At 35.2% G+C, this 25,952-nt stretch overlaps 1 protein-coding gene across 1 annotated transcript in view; it reads left to right on the top strand.

Moving 5' to 3' along the window:
- The window catches only part of pax3a (paired box 3a), a 35,509-nt gene extending 10,156 nt beyond the window's left edge, over positions 1–25,353 (top strand). The window contains exons 5-10 of the mRNA XM_016253413.1: positions 9,976–10,175; positions 10,869–11,034; positions 11,430–11,653; positions 12,066–12,075; positions 25,057–25,062; positions 25,181–25,353. Coding sequence (XP_016108899.1) covers positions 9,976–10,175; positions 10,869–11,034; positions 11,430–11,653; positions 12,066–12,075; positions 25,057–25,062; positions 25,181–25,353 — 779 coding nt within the window. The remainder of the gene's footprint in view (positions 1–9,975; positions 10,176–10,868; positions 11,035–11,429; positions 11,654–12,065; positions 12,076–25,056; positions 25,063–25,180) is intronic.
- The last annotated feature ends 599 nt before the right edge of the window (positions 25,354–25,952 follow it).

The following is a 25,952-nucleotide window of genomic DNA, read 5'->3' as shown; positions in this document are numbered from 1 at the left end:
TTGTTGAAATAACTATGTTTCTTCTTAGTTTTTTCTTATCAGTTTTGTATATTAGGATTGTATGTTACACCTAATGTTGTTAAATTAATGTTTATTGCATTATTTCAGTTTCATGTGTGTTACCATGATGGTGTTTAATGACACTGTGCACCTTCTATATATGTTATTATTTAAAAGCTGCTTGTGATGGGCTTTGGCTCATCATGTGACTTTCTCATCACCACCTGCTTTTGGTGGTTATCAGTGTATTACAAAGGTACAAAACAGATTTCAGTACTTCAATAGGTTGGTATATTAACATTATTTCAGTTAATGAAATTACGGTATTTAACTGTAAATTTAAGTTAAAACGGTAAAACCTAAAATGTTGCTACCGTATTTTTTACGGTAAAATTCCGGCAACCACAGCTGCCAGTTTTTTACCGTAAATTTTTTAACAGTGTACAGTAGACCATTGTTAGCTCGCTTTCTCTACTACATGTAACTTAGACGAGCAGAAATCATAATTTCCAACACAAAGTGCAATTTCTGATTTGTTTCAGATTTGTTTCATTTGGTTTTGGAGACTTTTTGTTGGCATCAACTGGGACTTCAAACGCGTTTCAACTGTTGTCTTCACCTGTTTACATTTAATGAGTAAAATTAGCAAGGAAACGCTATCGTTTTACAATACTACAACTGAAATATGCTTTACTAAGTGCCTCTTATCCATTACATGCTTAGTTGTGAAGGTTTGTGAACCTCATGTTTCATGATTCACCATTAATGCTTCAGCATAGCCTTTGAACTTTAAAACTTAAGGTTCTTTAATGTTTCGTAGAAGTGCTTTAGGTTCAACAAAGAACTGTATTCATATCAATAATTAAGTTAAGTTGACTCAATGGTATTTTGGTTGTTTTAAAATCTTGAATTGATGTGAATTCCATCAGTAAATAGATTTAAAATTTAAAATAGGTTTCTTTTGGCATTAGGGTGTAAAACTCCTTTTTGGTGCATATTGGCTTCTGTTTTGAACGCAAGATGTTTTACCCACTTAGTGTGGTTTCTAGGTTCCTAATCCGAATGTATCTGAGTCAGGGATGCATGGCTTTGCATGGGGCTGTCAGACCCTTATTCGTACCCCAGAGAAGGTAAATGTGGCTGGGCAGGGTCAAGGGAGAGTCCTGGGTCAGTGGCTGTGTAAACTCCCTCTCTGTTGGAAGTGCGGTTTAAGATAATGTGTTTGTTCAGTGTGACAGGTAACAGACTCTCTATGATGGTCAATAAATGCTTTGAAACTAAAGACAAAGGAGAACTGATTTTAAGTGGTTGCATTATAAGTTTCAGGTGTTTTATATGCTTAGATGCGCTATTTAGCACATTTTGTGTTACTTAGTGCTGTTCTTTTACCACAGAAAAATATAATATATTATTTAAAAACTATGTAAAACTTCCACTTCCTAATCAGTATATTTGTCATTAAAAAAACAAAAGCAAATTACATTTAAAAATCCCTAAAACAAGATAAATTTATACGAGAAGGAAAATTGTAAAATGTTTTAATTTTATTTTTAATATTAAATATTATATATATTTTTTATATCTTTCTCAATATTATATTGTTATTACTTTAGGGGTAGAAGTAACTTTTAAAGATAATGTGTTATGTATGATAAGGAGTAAGGTCTACATTTTGACCAACTTGTGGATCGTGGATTTGTATTTTGTCAGATTAGCATGCGCATGTTTGGTAGGAAAGCATGAGTCAAGAACATTAGTATAATATGATGTCAGTGTAATGAGCACTCATATATTTAGGAGCATGTGGTGTGTGTTCCCGCGGTGTGATCGCTGCATGGGTGCTGCGTTTTGGCTTTGTCCCGTTGTTAGGAGCGATTCCATGCTGCAACAGGCACCTCTGTACTGTTCAGACATTATAATGAGCAAAGCATGCAGGGAACCCATAATGCCTCAGCATCCTTTCTTTATGGTCCTCGTGTCGGCCTCCAATAATTGATCTTAACGTATTTCTTTTTAATACAACAGTTGTGAACTCAATGGCCTCTTTTTGAATTTTGAACAAAATCATTGAATCATTCAATTTGATTATATATTTAATATATTTATTTATTACACTACTGTTTTGATTCAGTAAGATTTTTTTTGAACGAAATTAAGACTTTCATTCAGCAAGGACACAGTAAATTGTACAGTGAAGGCATTTGTAATGTTACAACATTTCGGTTTCAAATAAATGCTGAATTTTCTATTCATCAAAGAATCCACAAAAATATTAAGCAGCACAACTGATTTCAACTGATGTTTCTTGATCAGCAAATATTAGAATGATTCTGAAGTATCATGTGACACTGAAGACTGGTGCAATGATGCTGAAAATTCAGCTTTGCATCACAGGAATAAATTACATTATAAATTATGTTAAAATAGAAAACAGTTATTTTAAATTTGAATAATATTTCAGATTTTTTAAACTGTATTTTTAATCAAATAAATGCAGCTTTTTAGAGCATAAGAGTTTTCTTTTAACATTATTAAAAACATACTGACTCCGAACTTTTGAACGGTAGTGCATATTGATATATTGACTTATATAGTGATATAAAAAGTAAATAAGGTATGAGCAATTTCATTGGCATTTTCATACAAGTTTTATAACTTTGTGCATCTAACCTATTTGCACCCACACAGGCAACACACAAAAAGAAAGCTCTTCCCCTGATACCATAGTACTATATTTCAGTACCATGGTAACAGTTTAGTCACATTTAGCAGTTGGTTAGTCATGTATAGTTAACATCCAGAAAGTATCTCAAGGATGATACTGTCCAAAAGTGTGTCCAAGTCGCATGTTAGTCCACCTGCAAGGTTAAAAATGATCTTTCGAAGTCGTTCTTCTCCTCTTTCTCTCTCTCTTTCTCTCTCGCTCGTTTTCTCTCGGGGCAGCTGCTGGGGTCGTGGCTCTTTAGCACGTTGAGTGACTCCCTGCTCCTCCCTCTTAACAAAATGCCAACCCCAGATGGAGTCGTGATCGTTCCGTTAACCATTCTTCTCCCTACATCTGCTGGGATTCTATATACTCCTTAATTCACTCACCAGTGGCTGGCTGGGGCGCAGGCTGAAAGGGCCAGCACTCCTCCACGCAGCAAATAAATGCTTCATTTGTCTCTTCTCTCTTTTGTTTTGTTTGGGGAACACATGTCACGAGCTCAATTACCCAACCATTTAACAGCCCCTGAGGAGGAGAAGACTCTCCCCTACCAGGAGCTATAAACTGCCCAGATGGTCGTCTGTGGACTCTGGTGCTCTCGCTCCAACGTTCCTGTGTTTACTTTCACTTTAGCTGCTCTCTTTGTTTTTGCCTGTCAAAGTGTGTGTTGCATTAGAGTTACCAACCTGACTTTCCTGAAGAAAAATCACAAAGGTTCTCTTTAAAATCTCAATTGCTTCAGCACATGGAGTTTCCAGGTTCTCAGAGGAAAAACACTCCAGTAATCTCACATGTTGCAGAAGAGACCTCAAAATGTCTTTGGCTGTGCTCAGATTTGACAAAATACCAGGCAAAAAAAATTCAGCATGAATGCAAATGTTTCTCATCAAATCTAATCTGATTAATTTTATTTCTCTATGTTGTCCGTCTGTGTCAATAATCAACAGATTTTCTTCTGTTGTTAGAAATCTTAGGAGAAGCATCTCATACAAAGTTGATCCTTAAAGTGATAGTTCACCCAAAAACAGAAACGCTGTCATCATTTACTCACCCTCAGGTTGTTTCAAACCTGTATGACTTTCTTCTGTGGAACGCAGAAGAAGATTTTGTCCATACAATGCAAGTCAATGGGCTCCAATGTTGTTTGGTTCCCAGCGTTCTTCAAAATGTCTTATTGTGCGTTCCGCAAAAGAAAGAAAGTTTGAAATGACACGACGGTGAGTAAATGATGTCAGAATGTTCATATTTGGGTGGAGTATCCCTTTAAAAGAAACGTTACTGAGAACTCAATCAAGTCTCTTAAGCTATATGAAATTAGCAACCTTTGAGCAATAGCTTTCCTTTGGGTTTTCAAATCCATCATTTTAAAATCAACAAACTCTCTTGAGTTTTGCACAAAGCTGCATTTGCTTTGCGTCATTTTGGCTTCTGTTTTTCAGCCTTCTCTTATTACTCTGTGATTATGCCTGGAATTCACCACAAACCCTTTAACGTCCATCCAAATGCTACGGACTTCTTTCAGCAGAGCGCTCATCTCTCTCTCTCTCCTTTCTCGAGCGCACTGATAAATACTGTGTGTGTAGCTGGCAGGCTGCAGGTTTGTGGGGTTTGTCCTGTGTGTGAGAGGAATATAAATCTGATGTGTGAGCGAGAGGCACCATGCGCTGGTATCATGAATTAACGCTCACGAAATAACAAAAGGCCTACTGGTGACTCTTCCTGTGGTTAGAAATTAATAATGAATTTTGGCTGTAAGTATTGTGAAGTTGAGCAGGTCATTTTACAATGTTCTTATATTTAAAGACACAAAAAAATTTCTCTTTCACATTAAAGTAAAAGCACAGTGCTTAAATTATTTTTCGAAGTTGTAAATAAAACAAAAATGATTGGAGTAGGCTTTACAAGTATATAAGAAATACTATTTCAGTCTTTCTACTTCAAAATTTCAAATTTAATTCAATGTGTTGCTTGCTGTTTCTTTGTAATTATTTGTGAAATTTGCTTGGATTTTCTGAGTGAAAATTGTTTTACCACCATTTTGCTTTTTCAGTGTATTTGAGGTGTGAAAATGCTTTGATTTGCATCAATCTGACAAAAGAAGTTCAATGCATTGTTTAAAGAAATTTGTTTTGATTTGAATTAATAACAAAAATCATTTATTTTAGTTAATACAATAAAACCCAATGTATTACGTGTTCAATTATATACAAAATATAATTTTAGACCTATTTGCAGTTGTAGAATTCCATCATATCCAGATCGTCTCTCCAGTTACACTTTTCTTTTTTTTTTTAAAGTAATTATGAATCATACCAGAAAATTCAAACCAAATCATGACAGTACACTGGGTTGTTTAAGGGTTGAAAAAAAAAAAGATGGGTTGTTTCAACCCAACTTAGGGTCAAATATGGACTAACCCAACTATTGGGTTAAAATTTGTAATTACATTTTTAACCCAAAAGTTGGGTTAGTCCATGTTTGACCCAAAGTTGGGTTGAAACAACCCAGCATTTTTTAGCGTGTAATTTCAGGTTTTATTATGCTTTTTTAAAATGACATTTCAGAATTGATTTTGTCAGAGCAAATGTTTTCACTCATAGTGCTTATATTTGTTGTTTCATACTTGTTGTAAAATGTAATTCTGTTGGATAATATCTTTACTGTTAGCGTTATGCAGATGATGTGGTCCACGTTACCCATCTTGCTTCCTCAGTCTTTTTCTCTTTCTCCTTTTCTTGGTGCATCATATCATTCCCTGTAGCTAGATTTTCAATTGTCCCTTTTAATTACAATTCTGCTGATGAAAGACAAAACCTCTGTCAAAAGTCAAAGAGATGCAGAGTAGATGAGCGTGAGGGAGAGAAGACAGATAGGTTTAGCGGTTGGTGGTGTATTGGAACAGGTATGCTGTGGGAAGTAACCACAGTATGAGGTTCCTGTCCTGCTGAAATTCTGATGGACAGCAACTCTCGGAATCTTTTAGAGAGTCTGTCGGTCTTGCTGTTTAACAGCATGGGATGTTTTCAGCTCATAAGAACTTTTTTTTATTGAAAACCCCTGATTGATTCGAGAAGTTAAAACATAATTGAAATAGTGTTTTCACACAATTCCAGACTAGATTTTTTTGACATTTATTTATTTCCCTGTGCAAGACTTTAGGCTTTTGATTATTTGGAAGATTCTATACATTTTTTTCTGTGCAAGTTTTCATGCAAAATTCAAACTTTCTCAGTGACATTTAAAACCATTTAAAAAGTGTTTTCACACATTTCCACATTAAAAATAGGGTTGGGTATCGTTTGGGGTTTTTTCGATACCGGTGCCAAATCGATACTTTTAAAACGGTTCCGGTGCCTGAACCGATACTTATTAAAAAAATAAAGAAAGACACATTCCCCCAAAAATGATGGATTGGCCATTAGTACTATAAACACATGATGTCTGTTTCATTCATACTGAACGCCAGAGGGCACACTCGCACAGAAAATCCACATATCCAGTCACAGAAGTAGCTGAACTCATGACCCTCCAGGAAATCCCTAATATGGACAAAGACATCACTATTATAGCTGTAACTGAGTAAACAGAACATATAAACATTTTGAATGATAAAACAAAGACAATAAACACTCGACTGCGACAATATAGTTTATCTGTGTTATTCAAGCTATCTCTGGTATTTTCATAATTATTAAGTATATTTATAATCCATTGCTAATCAATGTATTCTTTTTAAAGTAGCCTATGGAACATATTTTGTGCCTCATTCTGTGACAAGAAGCCACATCAGATCACAAAAGGAAGCATTTGACTGGTGTTGTGGAGTAAAAAGGTTATAATGTTCTCTTTTGTTGGACAACAAGTTTAGAAATGTCAATACACGGGAAGTTTAGCTTTAGGCATTGCAATTTAAGCATGTTTAGCTTAGTTAACGGAAGGCTACCCGCTGTCATCAGAGCAAGTGTAATTGCTGCATACACACACTCCTCGGATGCTCATTTCCCGAGTTGTGCTTTTAAGTTGGAATGTGAAAACAACATGGACACTCGTTACTACAAAGATTTGTTAGATTTGTTATTAGAGCTTTCTGACTTGAGTTCACATGCATTTTCTCAGTCGGGAAATAATTTTTCACGTGCGGTGCCAGTGATGATGCTTCTTACATCCATTTCAGGGGGAACCAGAGGACAAATATTTCAATCGATCGCTCAGGCATGGCACCGAAATGAGGCACAGAAATCTGCGTTCTGATTCAGTTCTAGTACATACCGGTTACATAGGTACCAGTGCCATATTGGTACCGGGTTTCGGTACCCAACCCTATTTAAAAATATATACTGTATATTTATTGACATTTACTGCTCTCCCTATGGGAGATTTCAAGCTTTTGGTTCTTCAGATGAAATTACATGCTTTTTCAGTTTTTTAATGCTTTGAAATTTTAAGAAATATTAAAATCCTGTTTTTTATGGGAAATATGGGAGCAATTTTTGTCTGATCTGATTCTCAGGATGAATCTAGTTTATGATGTTTAATGAGTCTCAAGTCCGATTTGATGCTGTTTGTTGAAATCCTATGTCAGTGAAGTTAAAAATCCCAGGAAAATCCTGAAATGTTAAATTTGAGAGAGAAGTGCCTGCTTAGCGTACGTCAATGCTGTAAATGGACATGATGGACGAGACCGGGACTGACAATCATCTTAAACTAGAATCGCTATTCCCACACACTCCTCACTAGTCACTAAACTAGTCCCCCAGGTGCCATTGAGCGATCGGCCCCCTCTTCTTCTTCTTTTTTCCCCTAACTCTCTCCGTATCGCTCTTTCCCCGTCACCCCCCCACCACCTCCACCTCTGTAACCCCCTGGCCGTGGAGGAGGAAGGGTTCGGGGGCGGCCCCCCGCTGTTCCCCTGCGGAGCCCCCATTGCCCTGCGTCCAGCCCTCATTGTGCCCACCTCCCCCCCGCCCCCTGCCAGGCAGGTGACAGGGGCCTCAATGCTGCCCGGACCGAGCTCATGGAACCTACAGATGGAGCGTGGAAATCAGACTCCAAAGAGCTCAGTCACCATTCTCACTAAACAGGCCAACAAAAGACTGCCAAATAACTCCCCAAAAGAGATGGAGTGAGAGAGAGAGAGAGGTAGCGCGCGAGAGAGAAAGAGCCAAATGCAACAGTGTCATTTACAGATTACAGTCTGTAGCGTTTGACTTTTTTTGCAGCAATGATAGAAACTCCAAGCAGTTATGGGAAAGACTGACTTACCTATTTACACCTTTTTATTTAATTTTATCTTATTTTTTAATTTTATTTATTTACTTTTTTTTGTATTGTTTGGCTTTTTTTTTTGCAGCCAATACATGATGGCTTTTTTTATTTATTTACAATTTTTTTTATTGTATTTACTTTTTTATATTATTTAAATTATTTTTATATTATTTGTTTTAATATTTTATTTTATTTGTATTATTTGACTTTTTTTTGCAGTGGTAGAAACTCAAGAAATTTATGGAAAGGCTGACTTATTTATTTTAATTTATTTACTTTATTTACAACTTATTTACTTTTTATTTTATTTGAAGCATTTAACTGTTTTTTAAATACTTTTTATTTTATTTACTTTTATTTTATTTGTATCATTTGAATTTTTTGCAGTGATAATGATAGAAGCTCTGGCTTATTTACTTGTTTTCTTTTTTTATTTGTATTTTATTTACTTATTTATTTTTATTTTTATTGTATTTAGTTTTTTTTATTTTATTTTATTTGACATTGTTGCAGCGGTAATGATATAAACTCAAGGGAATTATGAGAAGAAAAAAATGAAAAGTGAGATGTTTTACTTACCCAAATCATAATCGATTTGGAAACTCTCTTGCCTTCTCTTTTTCTTACAGGACTTGGTTTGATGGTTTGATTTCTGGATGTTAGTTTTGGGAGAATAACATGTTTTTATGTGCTTATTTTAATTTGCAAGTCAGTTCTCTGAGGGCTTTCTTTATGAAGAAAATGATGGATGCCATATCCTCAATAACTGGCTGTTCATTCTAGGTGCTGTCTACTGAAATAGTCCAGACTTTTGGGGAAAATAGCATGAAAAGAGATTTTCTGTAGGGTTAGAGAATGGTAAAAGAACAGTCACCCTCCCTTCCTGTCTCTCTCTTTCCTTTCCAACTCTCGTGAGATGCTCAGAGAGATGCACGCTGGCACCGGGCGGCAGCATTTCCTGTGTGACTCCAGGGTGGAGATGAGAATGAAGGGTTTGCTTTGCATGACTCTTCACTTTTAATTAAATCTCAAAATCTCTCTTTCTTCTTCACTCTTTCTCTTGCTTGCACTCTTTCTCTACAGGAGAAATACACCTGCATATTAGTTGGGAAGTCCAAATGACTTTCTGTTTGTGAAAGAGGAACAAAAGGAAAAAAGATTTTACATATCAACTGTAAAACCATATTAGATGAGATATATGTAGAATATCAAAGGACAATTCATGTGGTCTCTCTCTTTCCTTTCCAACTCTCGTGAGATGCTCGGAGAGATGCACGCTGGCACCGGGCGGCAGCATTTCCTGTGTGACTCCAGGGTGGAGATGAGAATGTAGGGTTTGCTTTGCATGACTCTTCACTTTTAATTAAATCTCAAAATCTCTCTTTCTTCTTCACTCTTTCTCTTGCTTGCACTCTTTCTCTGCAGGAGAAATACACCTGCATATTAGTTGGGAAGTCCAAATGACTTTCTGTTTGTGAAAGAGGAACAAAAGGAAAAAAGATTTTACATATAATGTCACATCACTTCACCTAGTTTTATGAATTTATTTAATTTGCTTTAGTATTATTTATTTATTTTAAAAATGTAAGTTGTCTTATGAATGAATTTGCTTTAGTTTTATTTATTTATTAATTTTTTTAAATTTAATTTGTTTTATGAATTTAATTTGCTTTTGTATTTGTATTTCATTTTTAAATTGGCCACTTTCTTCAGTTCATGGAATACAAATAGTGAATTTTTGAAGATTTTTTTTTAATACAATGAATGTCATTGAGGACGGAGACTGTCAAAAACAAGCACCATAAAAGTATCATAAAACGTCTGTATGACTTGTGCACTATTCCAACTCTTCTAAAGCCATACAATAGCTTTGATCAAGTCATGATCTATTCATTTAAAGTTTGTGCTTTGCTGAAACAAATGAAAATCTCTCAATACTGAAAACAGAGTTCTGGATTTATTCTTTATTTAATAATAATCTCATTTTAATGTTTACTTTATAGCAAGCCACTCAGACGAGGGCTCAGATGTGGACTCAGAACCGGGTTTGCCATTAAAGAGGAAACAGCGGCGCAGTCGAACCACGTTCACGGCCGAGCAGCTGGAGGAGCTGGAGAGAGCTTTCGAACGCACCCATTACCCTGATATTTACACCAGAGAAGAGCTCGCTCAGAGAGCTAAACTCACCGAGGCACGAGTACAGGTACATTAACACCCAAACCTTTGATATCCAACTCTTTAACTTCCTGTAAAATCTGTGTTAATCATGTGACCATATCCACTTCTATCCACTGTATCTTTGTGGAAATGATCACTCTACACACACTTTCTCGTAAGTCTAAAAAACAAACAAACAAAAAAAAACGTAAATGTGGTTTACTAAATTTACCAGCATTTAGCTCTGCACCCCTTGCCCCGAAGTCACATGACACACCCGCATAAACACAGGCTTCTTTGTGCCACGTCTGACCTCTTGTTTTCACTCTAGTATTCTGTCAGAGAAAAACCCCAAAACAGAATCTTTTAATAAACTATTATTAGGTCCTTCTAATCCATTTAAACTAGAACCCATGACATGATGTCATTGCTTTTTAATGAGCACAGATGTTTCGATCGCAATCAGACCAAACAAGCTTTTGGCTACTGAACACACAAAGAGCGCCTGTGTACACTCGGATACATCACACACACAAGCACATTCTTATAGGAATAATAAAAGTCCCAAATCTGATTCCCCAATAAAGGGGGGTGTTATATGAAGTCCATGCTGAAATGTGTCATGTTTTAAATTGGGCACCACCTTGTGTATAAAAACAGTCTGTTGATGTGTTCATGTGAGTAAACAGTTCTTCCGAGTGTATGAGTGTTAAATTTAAGTATATTGTTTGTACTGCAGGTTTGGTTCAGTAATAGAAGAGCTCGTTGGAGGAAGCAGGCAGGAGCCAATCAGCTCATGGCGTTTAATCACCTGATACCTGGTGGTTTCCCACCCTCTGCGATGTCGAGTCTTCAGCCCTATCAGCTGGCGGACAGCCCTTACCCTCCCTCATCTATCTCACAAGGTGAGAACTGTAAAGCAGAATAATACGTCACTGTGCAAAAGTTTGGGGTTCGAATAATTCAAAAATGATTGTTCAAAATTAAAAAATTTAAAGAATAAAAAAAATGCTGTTCTTTTGAACTTTATATTCATCAAAGAATCTTGTAAAAAAAACATATCATGGTTTCCACCAAAATATTAAGAATGATTTCTGAAGGATCATGTGACACTGAAGACTCTTTCTCTTTCTCTTTCTCTTTCTCTTTCTCTTTCTCTTTCTCTTTCTCTTTCTCTTTCTCTTTCTCTTTCTCTTTCTCTTTCTCTTTCTCTTTCTCTTTCTCTTTCTCTTTCTCTTTCTCTTTCTCTTTCTCTTTCTCTTTCTCTTTCTCTTTCTCTTTCTCTTTCTCTTTCTCTCAGCAGTATCGGAGCAGCCCAGCACTGTGCACAGGCCCCAGCCTCTCCCCCCCACCTCAGTGCATCAGACTGGGCTTGGCAGCGGACCGGGGGCCCAGGATGGGAGTTCGGCCTACTGCCTCTCCTCTGGACGTCATGGCTTCTCTGGTTACTCGGATGGCTATGTGGCTGCGCCGGGCCACGTAAACCCAGTGAACGCCACCATCAGCAACGGCCTCCCATCACAGGTCAGTATCATCTAACATCACATACAGTTTGAGCATACAGTATACGGCTGTATAAATTGACGGGTTGCCAGATGTTTCCACCTAATGATCTGTGTTATGGTTGGGACATTGTTACATGCAAAGAGGTTAGGCAATCATACAGGGTCATACAAGGAAATCTTGAAGTTATAGTCACAAGAAAAGCTTTTTTGATTCCAGTCTTAGAAAGGGTAGAAAATGGTTGTGTAAAACCAAATTATAACAGTTTGTGGTGCATAGAAATCTTACAAATCTTTATACATGAGGTTCTGAAAAGCTAAAGTAGAATAATAAGTCTAATTTAAACTGTGTGATTTTTGCTAACCAATTATAATTCTTGTGATTATAAATTAGGTTTTGTTTCTAATTAAAGATATCATTGATCATCTTGCAGGATAGTGCAGGTAAGGTTTGGGGTTGGCAATTTTTTTTACGTTTTTAATGCTCAACAAGGCTGCAATTATTTGATCAAAAATATTGGGAAAAATTTTGAAATATTATTAGAATTTAAAATAACTGTTTTCTATGTTAATATAATTTGAGATGTAATTTATTCCTGTGATGCAAAGCTGAATTTTTTAGTAGCCATTACTCTAGTTTTTTGTAAACCATGTGTTTTTTTTATTTCAATATTTTTCGATGAACAGAAAGTAGCATTTATTTGAGTATGTTATTAATGCCTTTACTTGCACTTTTGATCAATTTAATGCATTCTTGCTGAATAAAAGTACTGATTTATTTATTTAAAAAAGAAATCTTACTGACCCCAAACTTTTGAACAGTAGTGTATACACGCTTGGAGAATGTCTCTGTTTTTACACCGACAAGCAGATTGGCAATGTGAGAATGGAGGTGTGAAGAGGGCTAAAAGGATGATGATGATGATGGAAACGAGAAGTGAAAGACAATTATTTGTGATTACACACTCATCAGCTGTTATCTGTCGGCTCGCCTGCTGCGCACAACGTGCTAACAACCAGAAAATGAGCTTCTAACTGCCTCAAAGCATCCGGTAGTTAGACATGAGCGACATTCTGGGTGCTGTCCTCAAACTCAAACCCCTCGGAGTGCTGCGTGATACAGATAAATGGAATGAAAGAGATGGACAGAGAGAGAATGAAATGGAAGCAGAGGAAAAATAGAATGACTGAGATAGAAAACTCCCCTGGGGCTATAAGACAGAAGATGGTTTTGAGAATGAGGTTCTTTCTCAAAACACACAAAAAAGCAATGAAAGCCAGTAAGATTAGATTACCAGTAAGATGGACAACACTGCAGTCTAAACACATCCCCAATTGATCAGATATGTTATGGTACAATAACGTTTTTGTTAAAGGGACAGTGCACCCCAAAAAAAAAAGAAAATTCTGTCATTATTTACTCATTATCCTCATGTTGTTTCAAACTTGTACAACATTGTGATAAAACAGTAGTTCATTGTTTCCATGGTTGTCAGTCTCCGAAAAACACCTCAAAGGTATCATAATAGTCCATACAACTTAAATCTGGGTATGCTCCTCGTGTAAATCTATACATGCATGACTCCAGAAGACCACTTTTATGCTACGTTTTTGAGGCTTGAAAGCCCTTGTTCACTATGAAATGTTATTGTGACAATTCTTTAAAAATACCTTTTTTGTTTAGTGAAAAAAGAAATAGCATACAGGTTTGGAACGCTATAACATTAGTTAACATGAACTAACAATGAAAATACTTCTAAAGCATTTATTAATCTTAGTTATTGTTAATTTCAACATTTACTATTACATTATCAAAATAAAAGTTAAATAAAAATTATGATTATTTAATGGACCTAAGCAAACATGAACTAACAATGAACAGTTGTATTTGTATATTAACTAACAATAACAAAAAATAATACATACTGTAACACATCTATTGCACATTGTTAATGTTAGAGTGTTACCAAAAGCTCTTTATTTTCTAAATATGCAAAAACCATAAACCATATGAAATAAAGAATCCTTTGGACCATCGCCTTGTGTACAGTAATTGAACTGCACAAAGTTATTTAACATGACGTATTAATTGAAGTGTGTCTAATTGCAGTGCCCCCAGCAGCAGGGTTTGTAATCAGAACCAATTCCTAGTCAGTACGGCAGCATTCCTGCGTCAGGACTGACTTAGAGGTCAGGTAGCTTTCACACACACACACACACACGCACGCACGCACACACACACACACTCACACTCGGTCTGTTATTGCCATTAGTGTGTGTGTTTGTAACCTGGCACAGGGTCAGCTAGTGCGGTTGAGTTGTTATTGAAGGGCAGGGATTCTCGTCGTCATGACGATGCTGGAACTCTTAGCGTCTGGGATTCTAATTATGGGATGCTCCGGACTCTTAATTGATTGGAATGGGAGAATTTACCCTCCATAATGCACTGTGTAATTTATGCAAATGAGTCACTTTGTTGGCTAATTGTTTGAATTCTGTATTTATCTGTGGTTTAATGTATGTTGAAATAAGCTTGGGATTCAGGTTGTGCTGAGGAGGCTTGTCCCTGCAGATTGGTTTGTAATTTATTAGCGAATGAAACTGTGATTATTTATAATTACATATTTTATTTTTATCTATTAATTACAAAAATATGATAGTACAGTGATGGTATTAAATGGAAATGCCATAAAACTTTGATAAATACCAAATCCATGGAGAGAATTATTTTATTGTTTAATTGGGGGTCACACTTGTGTTGGTTGTGGTCAGAAGTGGCCGAACAACTGAAATGTAACTTTTTTTCAGTAAAATCAATGTAATATATTTTTGTTCAATATTTTTTGTTGTTTATTTTGTATTTTATGATACTAATTAATATTTACGCAATAATTATACATTTTTTACCCATAGAAAATAATAACATTTTTACACAACTTTTCCATTATGGCAGTATTTCATGTTAGAATAGAGACAATGGGCCTCATTCAGGAAACATTTGTAAATATAGGAGTAAATTCTGAGTAATTTGCATGTAAAACGGACCTTTGCGTGTCCAGGAACGCAGTGGAATATTCTGGTCTACTTTCTCAGGTTTGGCTCCAGTATATTGCATAAATGCAAAAAGACTAATAGGCCATATGCCTAACAATAAATATTCAAAGTGTTTTTAGCTAGCTGAAAAATGTCAGGCGCCCTTCTTAAAATGACCAGCTGGTGGCGCAGCATTTTTCCAGCTGTCGATTTTATTTGCTATGATGTGAAATATCCACGGAAGTACATTTTGAAGAATATTACTAAATATAAAAATGCAGTAACCAGCAATGTTAACTTCTCTATTGTTGTTCAGGTGTTGTACAAGTAGGATGATTGGTCGGTGTAGTATTTGTCCCGCCTCTTGTCCACTGATTGGACGGCTGGGTAAAAAGTGCCAGTGACAAGCGCTGCATTTTACCCAAAGCTAAACAGTTTATCAACTCTCAGCTACAAAAAAACTTGTACAATATTATGATGGCAGTGCATCAAAATTCAGTGTCATCAGTTTGCCAAAAAGAACACAGAACATTTTACGCACCATTTACACATGGCAGGGAGCAGGTGTAAATTTCTTTGGTACCAACTAACATTTTGAAAATACGAACACTTTCATAAATCCGAAAATTTATGTCAGAACAGCTTTACGAACTATTTACACAAACATTAATTCTGCTCGTGTTTCAAGAATGAGGCCCATTGCCTTTAAAATCCAATTTTTGAAGGCAGATTAGTGTCATCTGGTGGGAATAAAAAAAAAAGAAAAACATCTGCAATTCCATGGTTTAGCCACTAGATTCCTATATAGCTGTATAAAAAGGCTTTAGTTGTTTTTAGACATACATATTTATTTTTATTAAGTTGTGGACTTGGAGATATATTTAGACATTCTCAAAAACAACTTTTTGTTGTAAATGTTAAAAAAATTTTTGTTTGAAATGTCAGTTTTTGTGTGTACGTGAGTGTGTGTTTGTGTGAAGTTATAGAGTGTAACCCCTTCCTTGGTGTCTGTGTTTTTACTGCATTGTGACCTATCGTTTTATATTAAAGGAATATTCCAGGTTCAATACAAATTAAGTTCATTTTATAGCACAAAAACTAATTTTCAGTTTATGGATAGAAGAGAATGTGGACAATTTTTGGAGGCTTTAAAATCAGAAATGTTGAAATTATAAAAGCATTCGCATTAACTTTTCTATTAGAACTTGTGCATTATTCCATTTTCATTCAATTTTATAGTCATTTTACAGTTTTAGGCATGGCATTGTAATAGAAATGAGGATGAGTAAATAATGACAGCATGTTAACATTTCATAAGTAAACCTCTGTATTTTTCTAAATATGCAAAGTTCATTTGATGATTTTAAAAAGCATAAACCTTATAAAATAAAGATGCTTACAATTGAAGTGAATGGGGACCGATTTGTGGATTTAAAAGCAAAAATGTTTAAATTCTTAAAACGATGTATAATGTGTATAATTGTAAACACATTATACATACAAAATTATATAAATTGTGTATAATTTTATAAAAACACTTACATTACCTTGCCTATCGTTTTATATTAAAGGAATATTCCAGGTTCAATACAAATTAAGTTCATTTTATAGCACAAAAACTAATTTTCAGTTTATGGATAGAAGTGAATGTGGACAATTTTTGGAGGCTTTAAAAGCAGAAATGTTGAAATTATAAAAGCATTCGCATTAACTTTTCTATTAGAACTTGTGCATTATTTCATTTTCATTCAATTTTATAGTCATTTTACAGTTTTAGGCATGGCATTGTAATAGAAATGAGGATGAGTAAATAATGACAGAATGTTAACATTTCATAAGTAAACCTCTGTATTTTTCTAAATATGCAAAGTTCATTTGATGATTTTAAAAAGCATAAACCTTATAAAATAAAGATGCTTACAATTGAAGTGAATGGGGACCGATTTGTGGATTTAAAAGCAAAAATGTTTAAATTCTTAAAACGATGTATAATGTGTATAATTGTAAACACATTATACATACAAAATTATATAAATTGTGTATAATTTTATAAAAACACTTACATTACCTTTTCTATTTAGTTTTTGTGTGTTATTTCATTTTAATTCATTTTTATAGTCATTTTAGAGTTTTAGGTGTTGATACAACTGAATATATCCTTGGGCAGAAACGGCTATTAAGCATTTTTTCCATGCTAAAATCATGTTAATACACATTGGTTATGTTTTGTGGCTATACTATTGAAGCAGTAATTTCAGATTTAAGACTGGCATCCTTCATTTCAATAGTAAGTGCATCACTGTAACAGAGATTTTTTATTTTTCAAAAAAATAAAATATTGTTAGTCCAATTGAGGACCTCTCCAGATGTCCCCACAGGGAGGTTTTTGTCAGATTTAGCTCGTGTCTGAGGACAAATTTGCCCCTAAAGAAAATGTAAGCAAACCCACCTACATATTTAATGTGCAGTACTTTCTCTGCAACTGATATTTATCTTCTCACAGCATATGTCGCACTTATTCATTTTTGAATTCTTTATTAATGAATCTTTATTAATTCAGTTATTTTAGTACATCAAGTAAAAAAAATGTAAATAAGAAATGTTGCCTTTGCAAACTAGCTGAAATAAAATAAGTGGTTTTATATTTTAATTTGCGGATTAATCGAAAAGAAAAATGTAGTTCAGTTCATCAGTTTTTGATTGGATGAAGGTAAATCTGAATGCAGTCAATTGTAAGAAAGGGGCGTTTTGATTTATGCATACAAAATTTGAGAAGTCCTGCATAAGTAACCAGAGAGAAGTCTGTAATTTTACTGTAAGGTCGAGTTATGACATTGTGATTAAAAATTACAAGGTCAAAAAAATATATATGTATGGATGAATCCTTCACAATTAGATCAATAAAATGCATTTAGAAAATAGATAAGTGCATTTCCATTTCATGATGACTTTAATTAATCTCTTTACTAAAGAGCAATTCATTCTAATGAATATGTTTTGTTTGCGCTCCCACACAAGACATTTTAAACAACAGTTCAAAAGTGCATTAGCTCTTGTTTAATCTTACTTTTACTACTAGTCACATCCATCCCTTTTTCGTTTAATTATATTTTTATCTTTTACACTTTTTGACACTTTTATTGATGCATGCCATATGATTTTGATGAACTGCATCACCACAGCTCGACATAACCGTGCTAACCGCTACAGTTCAGCCAGGAAACTTTTGAAAAAATTGCATTGATTCTGTAGAGAAACACGATCATCTGAACGTCAGCTGAGATTATTTTCAGTGAAGTATTCGTCTTTTAATCTGAGATGTAATCATGAGTTTACATTAGTTCGCTGTAACCCGCTGGGCCGCCACACAGGTAAACACTGCCGTGGTTTATGATGCTTAACCCATGCCCTTTCACGACCCTGTGAGATGAGCTATATCTCATCAGCTCCAGACATCCGTCAGCCAGCCATGTAATGAGCTCTGGGTAACAAAGATATCGTTCATGATCCACTCAAACACGCAGTGAAATGAGAGGAGCAGAGGACTTGCACACCAGGCCTGCATGTCGAGTGCCCAGTCCAGGACTGCATCTTGATATCATTAATTTGCTGGGGTCCGCACCCTGTAAGCACAGAGCTGGGGGTCCGTGGAGGAGTTAGTGGGGGTCTCGTATAGGAGTAGAATGGCCCATGGCGGGCAGATATTAGAAACATGTGTTTCATACGGGTCAGATCTGTAGTTGCTGTTGATCATTGACTCTGATCCATACAGAACTGAATATAGGACAGCTCTCTTTTCATTCCCCCTCTCTCAATCTCTCTTACTTTCTCCCTCTGTCTGTCTTTTTAGTGGAATTAGCACGCACTGGCTCGCTCAATTATGTACTGTGTTTTGTTGGATCTTTTGCGTTTGCATATTTTGATTTATTTTTCTTTCTCTTGGCAAAGGCTATGTCGATATAGTAATATACTTATGTCAGTGGTTGCCACTAGGAGCCCACCAGGAGGCATCAGTAGACCTCCAAGACCTTAATATAATGTAATAAATGTAATTTTGTATATATATATATATATATTTAAATATATTTTTATGTATAAATTATTTTATATAAAAATTAAACAAACAAAAAAATATTAAAATGCTAAATCTGCTAAATATATATAGTTCTGCAACAAGCAATACTGTAAAATTTTTATTATTTCCCCTAAACAATTATTGCTATCAATTACTAAACATTGTAATTTAATTTAATTTAATTTTTAATTTAATTTATTTATTTTATTTTTTTAATTTTACTCATGCTAAATTTCTCCACAGTAACAAAGTAATCTAACAGTGTAGAAATGTCCTATAAATAAAGTCTGAAATTGAAATGTATTAATTTCTATGCAATCGTATACATTTAAATATGCGTTTTATTTATTCCTAAAAATTTGTAGCCATATATTACTTTAAGCATTATTTTAGTAACATTGATATACTATTATTTTACTGTTTATTTTCTGATTGCCTTTGAATTTTAAAGTTTTAGTAATTTTGTTGCGTTTTTGTCATTTTTATTAGGTTTTGTTTTTAAATATGTCCAGACAGTTTTTTTTTATTAATTTGAGTTTATTCAGTTGTAGTTATTTTAGTACTTAAACTAAACGAAAATGAGAAAAGTTGTCTTGGCACCTAACTGAAATTAAGTAAGTTTTATTTTATTTCTGTTAATATTTATTTAATTTCTACTAATGCAAATGTTGTTTCACAAGTTGTTTTATTTTTAGCTAAAGATAATAGCCCTGACCTTAAATGAATGTCTTTCAGGTGCCTTTCATTATCTGAAACCCAGCATTGACTGAATGAAGACAGACAGGAAGGAGATGAAGAGATCTATGGATGACCGTAAACTCTTGCACTTGAGCTCTCCTTCACCTCTTGAATGTTTGACCAAAATGACCATCCTTCCTCAAACTCCCACTCGAGGAGCACTGAGAGGAGAGGCCAGCGGTGACGGCGGTCCTCTCTAATGCCTGTGGGTCCAAAGTGCAACTGAGTTGTTTTTACGAGGGGGCTATTGTGGGTGGGGTTGGGTTGGGTTTAGGACCAGGACTGAAGACGGGTTTTAGACAATTTAGACCTGGACGAAACAGCCTCTCCATATATCCATCCCATTCTGGAGCAGGCATCACACGTTCTGATGACACTTACCACTTCTTTCCTGAAGAGTGACAAGCCATGGGACACGAGGAGGACAAAGGGAAAGGACAAATAAACAACTCAAAGACTGTGCTTATAAACAGCATGGAATGGCAGGGAAGAGTGTGGCGCCATACTCTGATATCAGCTGTCCACTGATGGACGCACTTTAGTGGCTGGTTTGTGACACAACTTGATGGTGACTCGTTGGTTGAGACACATTTTGTTGATATATTTAGGAAAGAAGGGCTCGGAAAAGACAGATGTGCCAACTTTCCTTATTTCTCATTCATAAATAAATGTATAAATAGACAAGAACATGCTCACATTCGGCACAACGCTCTCAGGTCCTCTTCATACAGAGAAAGAGGCTGACCTAAATGGAATGCACTCAAGTGTCCGATGGCACTTCTCCGGCTTAAACGATGGAGTGTGACCCTCGGTAGTGCGGATAAACTATGTAACACAGACCCCTTTATTACCAGTCATCTGAACACAAAATACCTTATTATGAGACAGAAGTGATGTTCAGAATGGAATACTATTGTACTGCTTAATGCATACTGTATACTACAGTTTATGTGACTGTGGACCACAAAACCAGTCATACGGGTCAATTTCTCGAAATTGAGATCTATACAGCATCTGAAAGCTGAATAAATAAGATTTCCATTGATGTATGGTTTGTTAGGATAGGACAATATTTGGCAGAGATACAACTATTTGAAAATCTGGAATCTGACGGTGCAAAAAAAAAAAAATCAAAATTTTGAGAAAATTGTCCAAATGAAGTTCTTAGCAATGCATAATTCTAATCAAAAATAATTTTTTGATATATTTACGGTAGGAAATTTACAAAATATCTTCATGGAAGATGATCTTTACTTAATATCCTAATGCATTTTGGCATAAAAGAAAAATCGATCATTTTGACCCATACAATGTTTCTTTGGTTATTGCTAAAAATATACCCAAGCGACTTAAGACTGGTTTTGTGGTCCAGGGTCACATATACTAAAATAATGCAATGAATTTCAAATTGTAGTATGCTACCTTGTAAATGCTGTTGCATTTTTTAAAATCTAATTTAGTGTAAAAACATCTTTGATTTGGCAGATGACGTGTCAAGAAACCAGAAATAAAATACTTAGTTTATTGGTTACAGTGGAATAGGAAAGTCAAGTCGAATGCATTGCATTGTGGGATATAATATTGTGTAGAAGGTCGTCTATTTAGTTTTGCACAGTGCATACTGAAACATTAGTGGTATGGTAGTATGCTATTCTGAACATTCAGAGAGACACAGGCCACAAACAAACCCAAGGAAAGTGCAATACACACTCAATACCTCAAAAACACTCATCTGTTCTCACTTGCTCACGAAAATCATCTGTCCTTAAACTTAAATTGTTTTTCATGCAAAGAAAAGATGCCAGATGATGAAGCATTTCATAATGTGGATGGATGTCACCTTTATTTTTACGGATGAAGTTCTTTGTTCTGTCTCTGTAACACAATGCTCATGTCCTATTTTTTAGCTTGTTGTTTTTATACTTTCATGTTTTTTTGGGTTCTCGACTGCATCTAATTGTTGATGGATAATGTGTAAAATGCAGCACTATTTACTATTTATGAGAAAAAATGAATAAATTGCTTTCAAGGTTATTGTTTAGTGATTTTTTTTTACCTTTAAAAAAAACAATGGATTCTTTCATCAGTCTTTATATTTCCCGTCTTTGTTGCTTTCTCTTTCCTCTTTCCTTTTTAATAATCCTTCTACATTTGCTTGTGGGAATGAACCAATAAATTGCATTATTTTTCTGGATCATGTTTAACATTTTCAAAATCATTCTGCACCTGTATAAAATAATAAACCATGTATGAAATGCTGTTTTAGGAAAATTAGCATGACGGTTCACAATAGCTATCAGATTTATTCAGCCTTTAGCTTCACAGAGCACTTTTATTCATTTAGAAATATATTCAGTTTCATAAAAACTCTCTTTCATGACAAAGTCCTTCTCTCCAGGGAGCTCTTAACAGGGTTAATGACTAAAGCAGAGTGCTATAAACGATCCAAACACAACAGAGAACGAGAACAAAGTCATTTTTCTCAGTTCTTTCTTGCTCTCTCATAAATGCATCAGGTGTCTTCAGCTGGTCTTTTTCTTGTGTATTAATGTGTGCAATTGAGTGTATATTTTTGACAAGTATAGGTTCATGTTTAGTATAGTGAAATATAGTACATTTTAAAATGCCCCAAATGTGTTTCTTATATATTTATATATTTTGCCCATATATTTTTATTTTAATGTAATAATTTTTGTTATATATATATCTTTGTTGAAGCAGTTAAAATCTTTCCATGTACCCCCTGGAGCCTGCTTAAAGTTCCCCTGGGGTTTGCTGGTTTAAACCATCTTTTGGGCATTAAATTTAATGTAGCACACCTTTATGTCTTTACATTTGCTTTTCACATCCCCAAAATCTGGATGTCTATGGAAATGTCCCTCTCTTTTGCTCGCTTTTCCAGAATGGAGCCTAGTGTCAGACACAATAACATATACTGGAGACAACTTAACCTCTGACCCCTTGCACTCTTTGAAATCAGTAGACAATCACAGCATAGCTGACAGGGCAGGAGTTACTCCCCACTCCCCCACGTCATTCTGAGACAGACGGCTGAAAGAGGAGAGAAACTGAAAAAAAAAAAACCAACAGGGAGAAAAACATGAAAGACACGAGACTGTTTCTCGCAGTAACAGATGACATGGGAGATGCGCAAACATGGGAGAGCAAATCATTCAAAAGTTCAACTTTTGAACAGCTCAGTCCAGAACTAATTATCACTCAGATATCTACAGAAGTCATTCTGAATTGGTGGATCATGACACAAAATGGGTCGCAGGTCCGTTCTTATGGGTCACAGACAACGGGGAAAAAGACAAAGCTAAATACAAGAAAATTCAACTAACCATGCAATTGTTTAGTGAATAAATAGGCTTAGTAACTAAAGGGAGAAGAAAACACATCCAATCAAACTCTATGGTGTAAATGTATCTGTTACTTGGAAGAGACTACAAACAAAATCAGACAGATGCCAACACGGATTGCTTGTGTTACGTCCTCATGCTCCAATCCCTTGAAATACACAAAGTAAAAATAACACAGATTACATTAAATATGAGTTCACTTGCAGTGATGATAAACGTACTTTATGCCAACCACAAAGTGCTTTGTGCTGTGAATTATTGTTCATGATAATAATAACAAATGTCAGTATTTATTTTTAACCCTGTAAAGACTGACTTACAAAATAATAGTAAGTCAGTCTTTACAGAAAACTACATTTTTTGAAATGGAACACTTTATTGAACCTTCAGATAGGAAGGTTTGAAAAATGTTTTTTTTTTCTTTCAGGTTTGCATTTTTATCCTATTTGATACATCAGGTTTTTATGGCTCAATTAGTGTGATATATTGAGAATATATTCAGAGGCCCAAACTGAGCAAAAATCTGTAATTTTGTGCAGTTGCTTATATTTATTTGACCAAGAAGGGCTGATGAAATTCCAATAACCTGCAATGTAAATCAGTGAGATCTTTATAAGAGTATATCACACACACACACACACACACACACACACACACACACACACAAACAAACACACACTTGTTTTTATTGTAGGGGGCAAAACATTCAACAGTGCAATACAATGATGATTGAGAGATTAACTAATAAACATTCCTCAAAAGCCTGATGGATCATATTTGATGCTTAAATTTTAACCAAATAAAAAAATGCATAATCAAGTAAAGCTAAGTTGCTTCAGTACAGTTATTGGTAATCTTGAAATATTGCTAACGATATAAAAGTTATTATGTTTACTTTATAAAACGAAAATATTTCACAGTAAAAACACATGTGAACCAAGACCTGAAGGAGGTTGTTTTTTAAACTAAAAGGCATTTTATAAACTTGAGAGAAGGCATGTAGTAGATTGCGTACAACAGGTTTTTCTGCAAAATTTTGATCATGTTAATCATTTGGAAGCTTTAGAAATTTGTGTATCAAATGTGATACAGTACGCACTTTGGCATTGTGTTGGGATTCCACTTTATGACTGATTTTAAACACAACCAGAAAAAAGTTTACACATTGCTTTGTGTTATGGTTTTATGCAGATGCTTTATCTCAAGCTATTTACATTGCATTCAAGGTGCATTTTATTTAAAGTCTTTAAATCATTTCATGCATTTCCTGGGATTCAAACTCATGACCTCATTGCTAACACCACGCTCACGTTTGATCTACAGGAATGCTAATTTTGTTAGATTGTTACTACCGGTACTTTGTTGGATTTTTTTTTTAACTTTTGCATTATTATATTTCTTACAAAACAGTGTAAGAAATATATTTTATTGAAAGGTGTATAGGCAATGTGTGTAAATTTAAAAAGTGATATTAAACATTAAAATAATTTATATTTCACCTAGACTGCTGTTGTCAGCCTTAGTAGAGCATTAAGGATCCTGTATGCTGAGCAGCAGTGGTGTTCAGTGGCGGTGCAGGGCATAAATGATAAAGAGTGTTTATCATGGCCGTGAGAGAACCGTTATTTGTAAGTCGCTTTGGATAAAAGCGTCTGCTAAATGACTAAAAGTAAAAGTAAAGTAAGAACAACTGCATGCCAGACAGCATTCCTTTCCAAAAGCATCTCGCTTGCTATCATTTCTCTCTCTCTCTTTATTTGGTCAGACTGCATGTTGTTCAAGAAAAAGACAGAAACCCATAATCATCAGAGCAAGTCCAACTCACCATGCACTGGATGAACTTCTGTTGAAGTCTCACTGACATGAAGTATAAGGAGCAAAACGAGCTGTATTTGATAATTGGGTGACTCAGCGTGTCCAGGACTGAAGCTTCAACGTTTGAACGTTATAGTTAAGTTGAGTGACAAAAGAAATCAGAAGCCTTTTTAAAGCTTATTACTGAAAAAAAAGAACTTCAGTCATACATTGACATTCTGGAATAAAGGCCTCCATCAGAGAACAACTTCTGAACGGCACGGATAATCTATCCCATACCGCTCCAGCAGCTCCATATCTGCCCTTTACATCAGTATCAACAAGTCTTTGTGAAAATATCAGTGATGTTCATGGACAAAAAGCATATGCTCTGAACTCTGTATGCTCTTGTTTTTTTCACAGCTCAAGGTGAAGGAATCGTCTTTTTGACAAACAGATGAAATTTGGTGAAGTTACAGCATCTGTTTCCTCTTGAGAGACTGAAACCTTGAATCTGATCTCAGTATTAGTATCAACATGCCCCTAGGTGGCGCTACAATGAACCACACATTGCTTCTCGCCCTGCTGGCCAGGTGCCGACAGGCCATTCTGAAGGAAATTGAGACGAACCATCAGGATTCCAAGATAACACGAACACTACAGCCCCGACCTCCACGGATCTCGCCTACGACAACGCCTACTACTACATCGTGTTTGTGATGTTCTTCTACTCCTTCCTGGCTCTGACTCTGTTTAAAGGTTTTGTTCAGTATGATGAAAGCAAGAAGGATCCGTACAAAGAGTTTATGACCTCCACTGACTCCTCAAAGCAAAAATGCAACGCAGGCCCAGCATCTGAGACAAGACACATGTCAGTATACGCAACACTACTAGTACCAGAGATTTCTCATGCATCATTAAAGGAGATTCTACACAAAACACATTTATCCGAAGAATCTAAGAACATGGGGGATTTTACACACACACACACACACACACAGGTTTGTTTTTGTGAAAAGTGGGAACATCCCATATGCGTAATGGTTTTTATACTGTACAGACCGTATATTCTATTGCCCTACACCAAACCTACCCCTAAATCTACCCCTTACAGGAGACTTTGTGCTATTTCTGATTTTCAATACACTCCATTCTGTGTGATTTATCATATCATAACAAACCATACATCAATGGAAAGCTTATTTATCCAGCTTCCAGGTGATGTATAAATCTCAATTTTAAAAAATGGACCCTTATGACTGTTTTTTTATGTATATATATATATATATATATATATATATATATATATATATATATAT

The sequence above is a fragment of the Sinocyclocheilus grahami genome, unplaced genomic scaffold (assembly GCF_001515645.1).
Source record: "Sinocyclocheilus grahami isolate Dianchi unplaced genomic scaffold, SAMN03320097.WGS_v1.1 scaffold1181.1, whole genome shotgun sequence".
NCBI classification, from domain to species: domain Eukaryota; kingdom Metazoa; phylum Chordata; class Actinopteri; order Cypriniformes; family Cyprinidae; genus Sinocyclocheilus; species Sinocyclocheilus grahami.
This window is presented reverse-complemented; position numbering and strand designations above follow the sequence as displayed.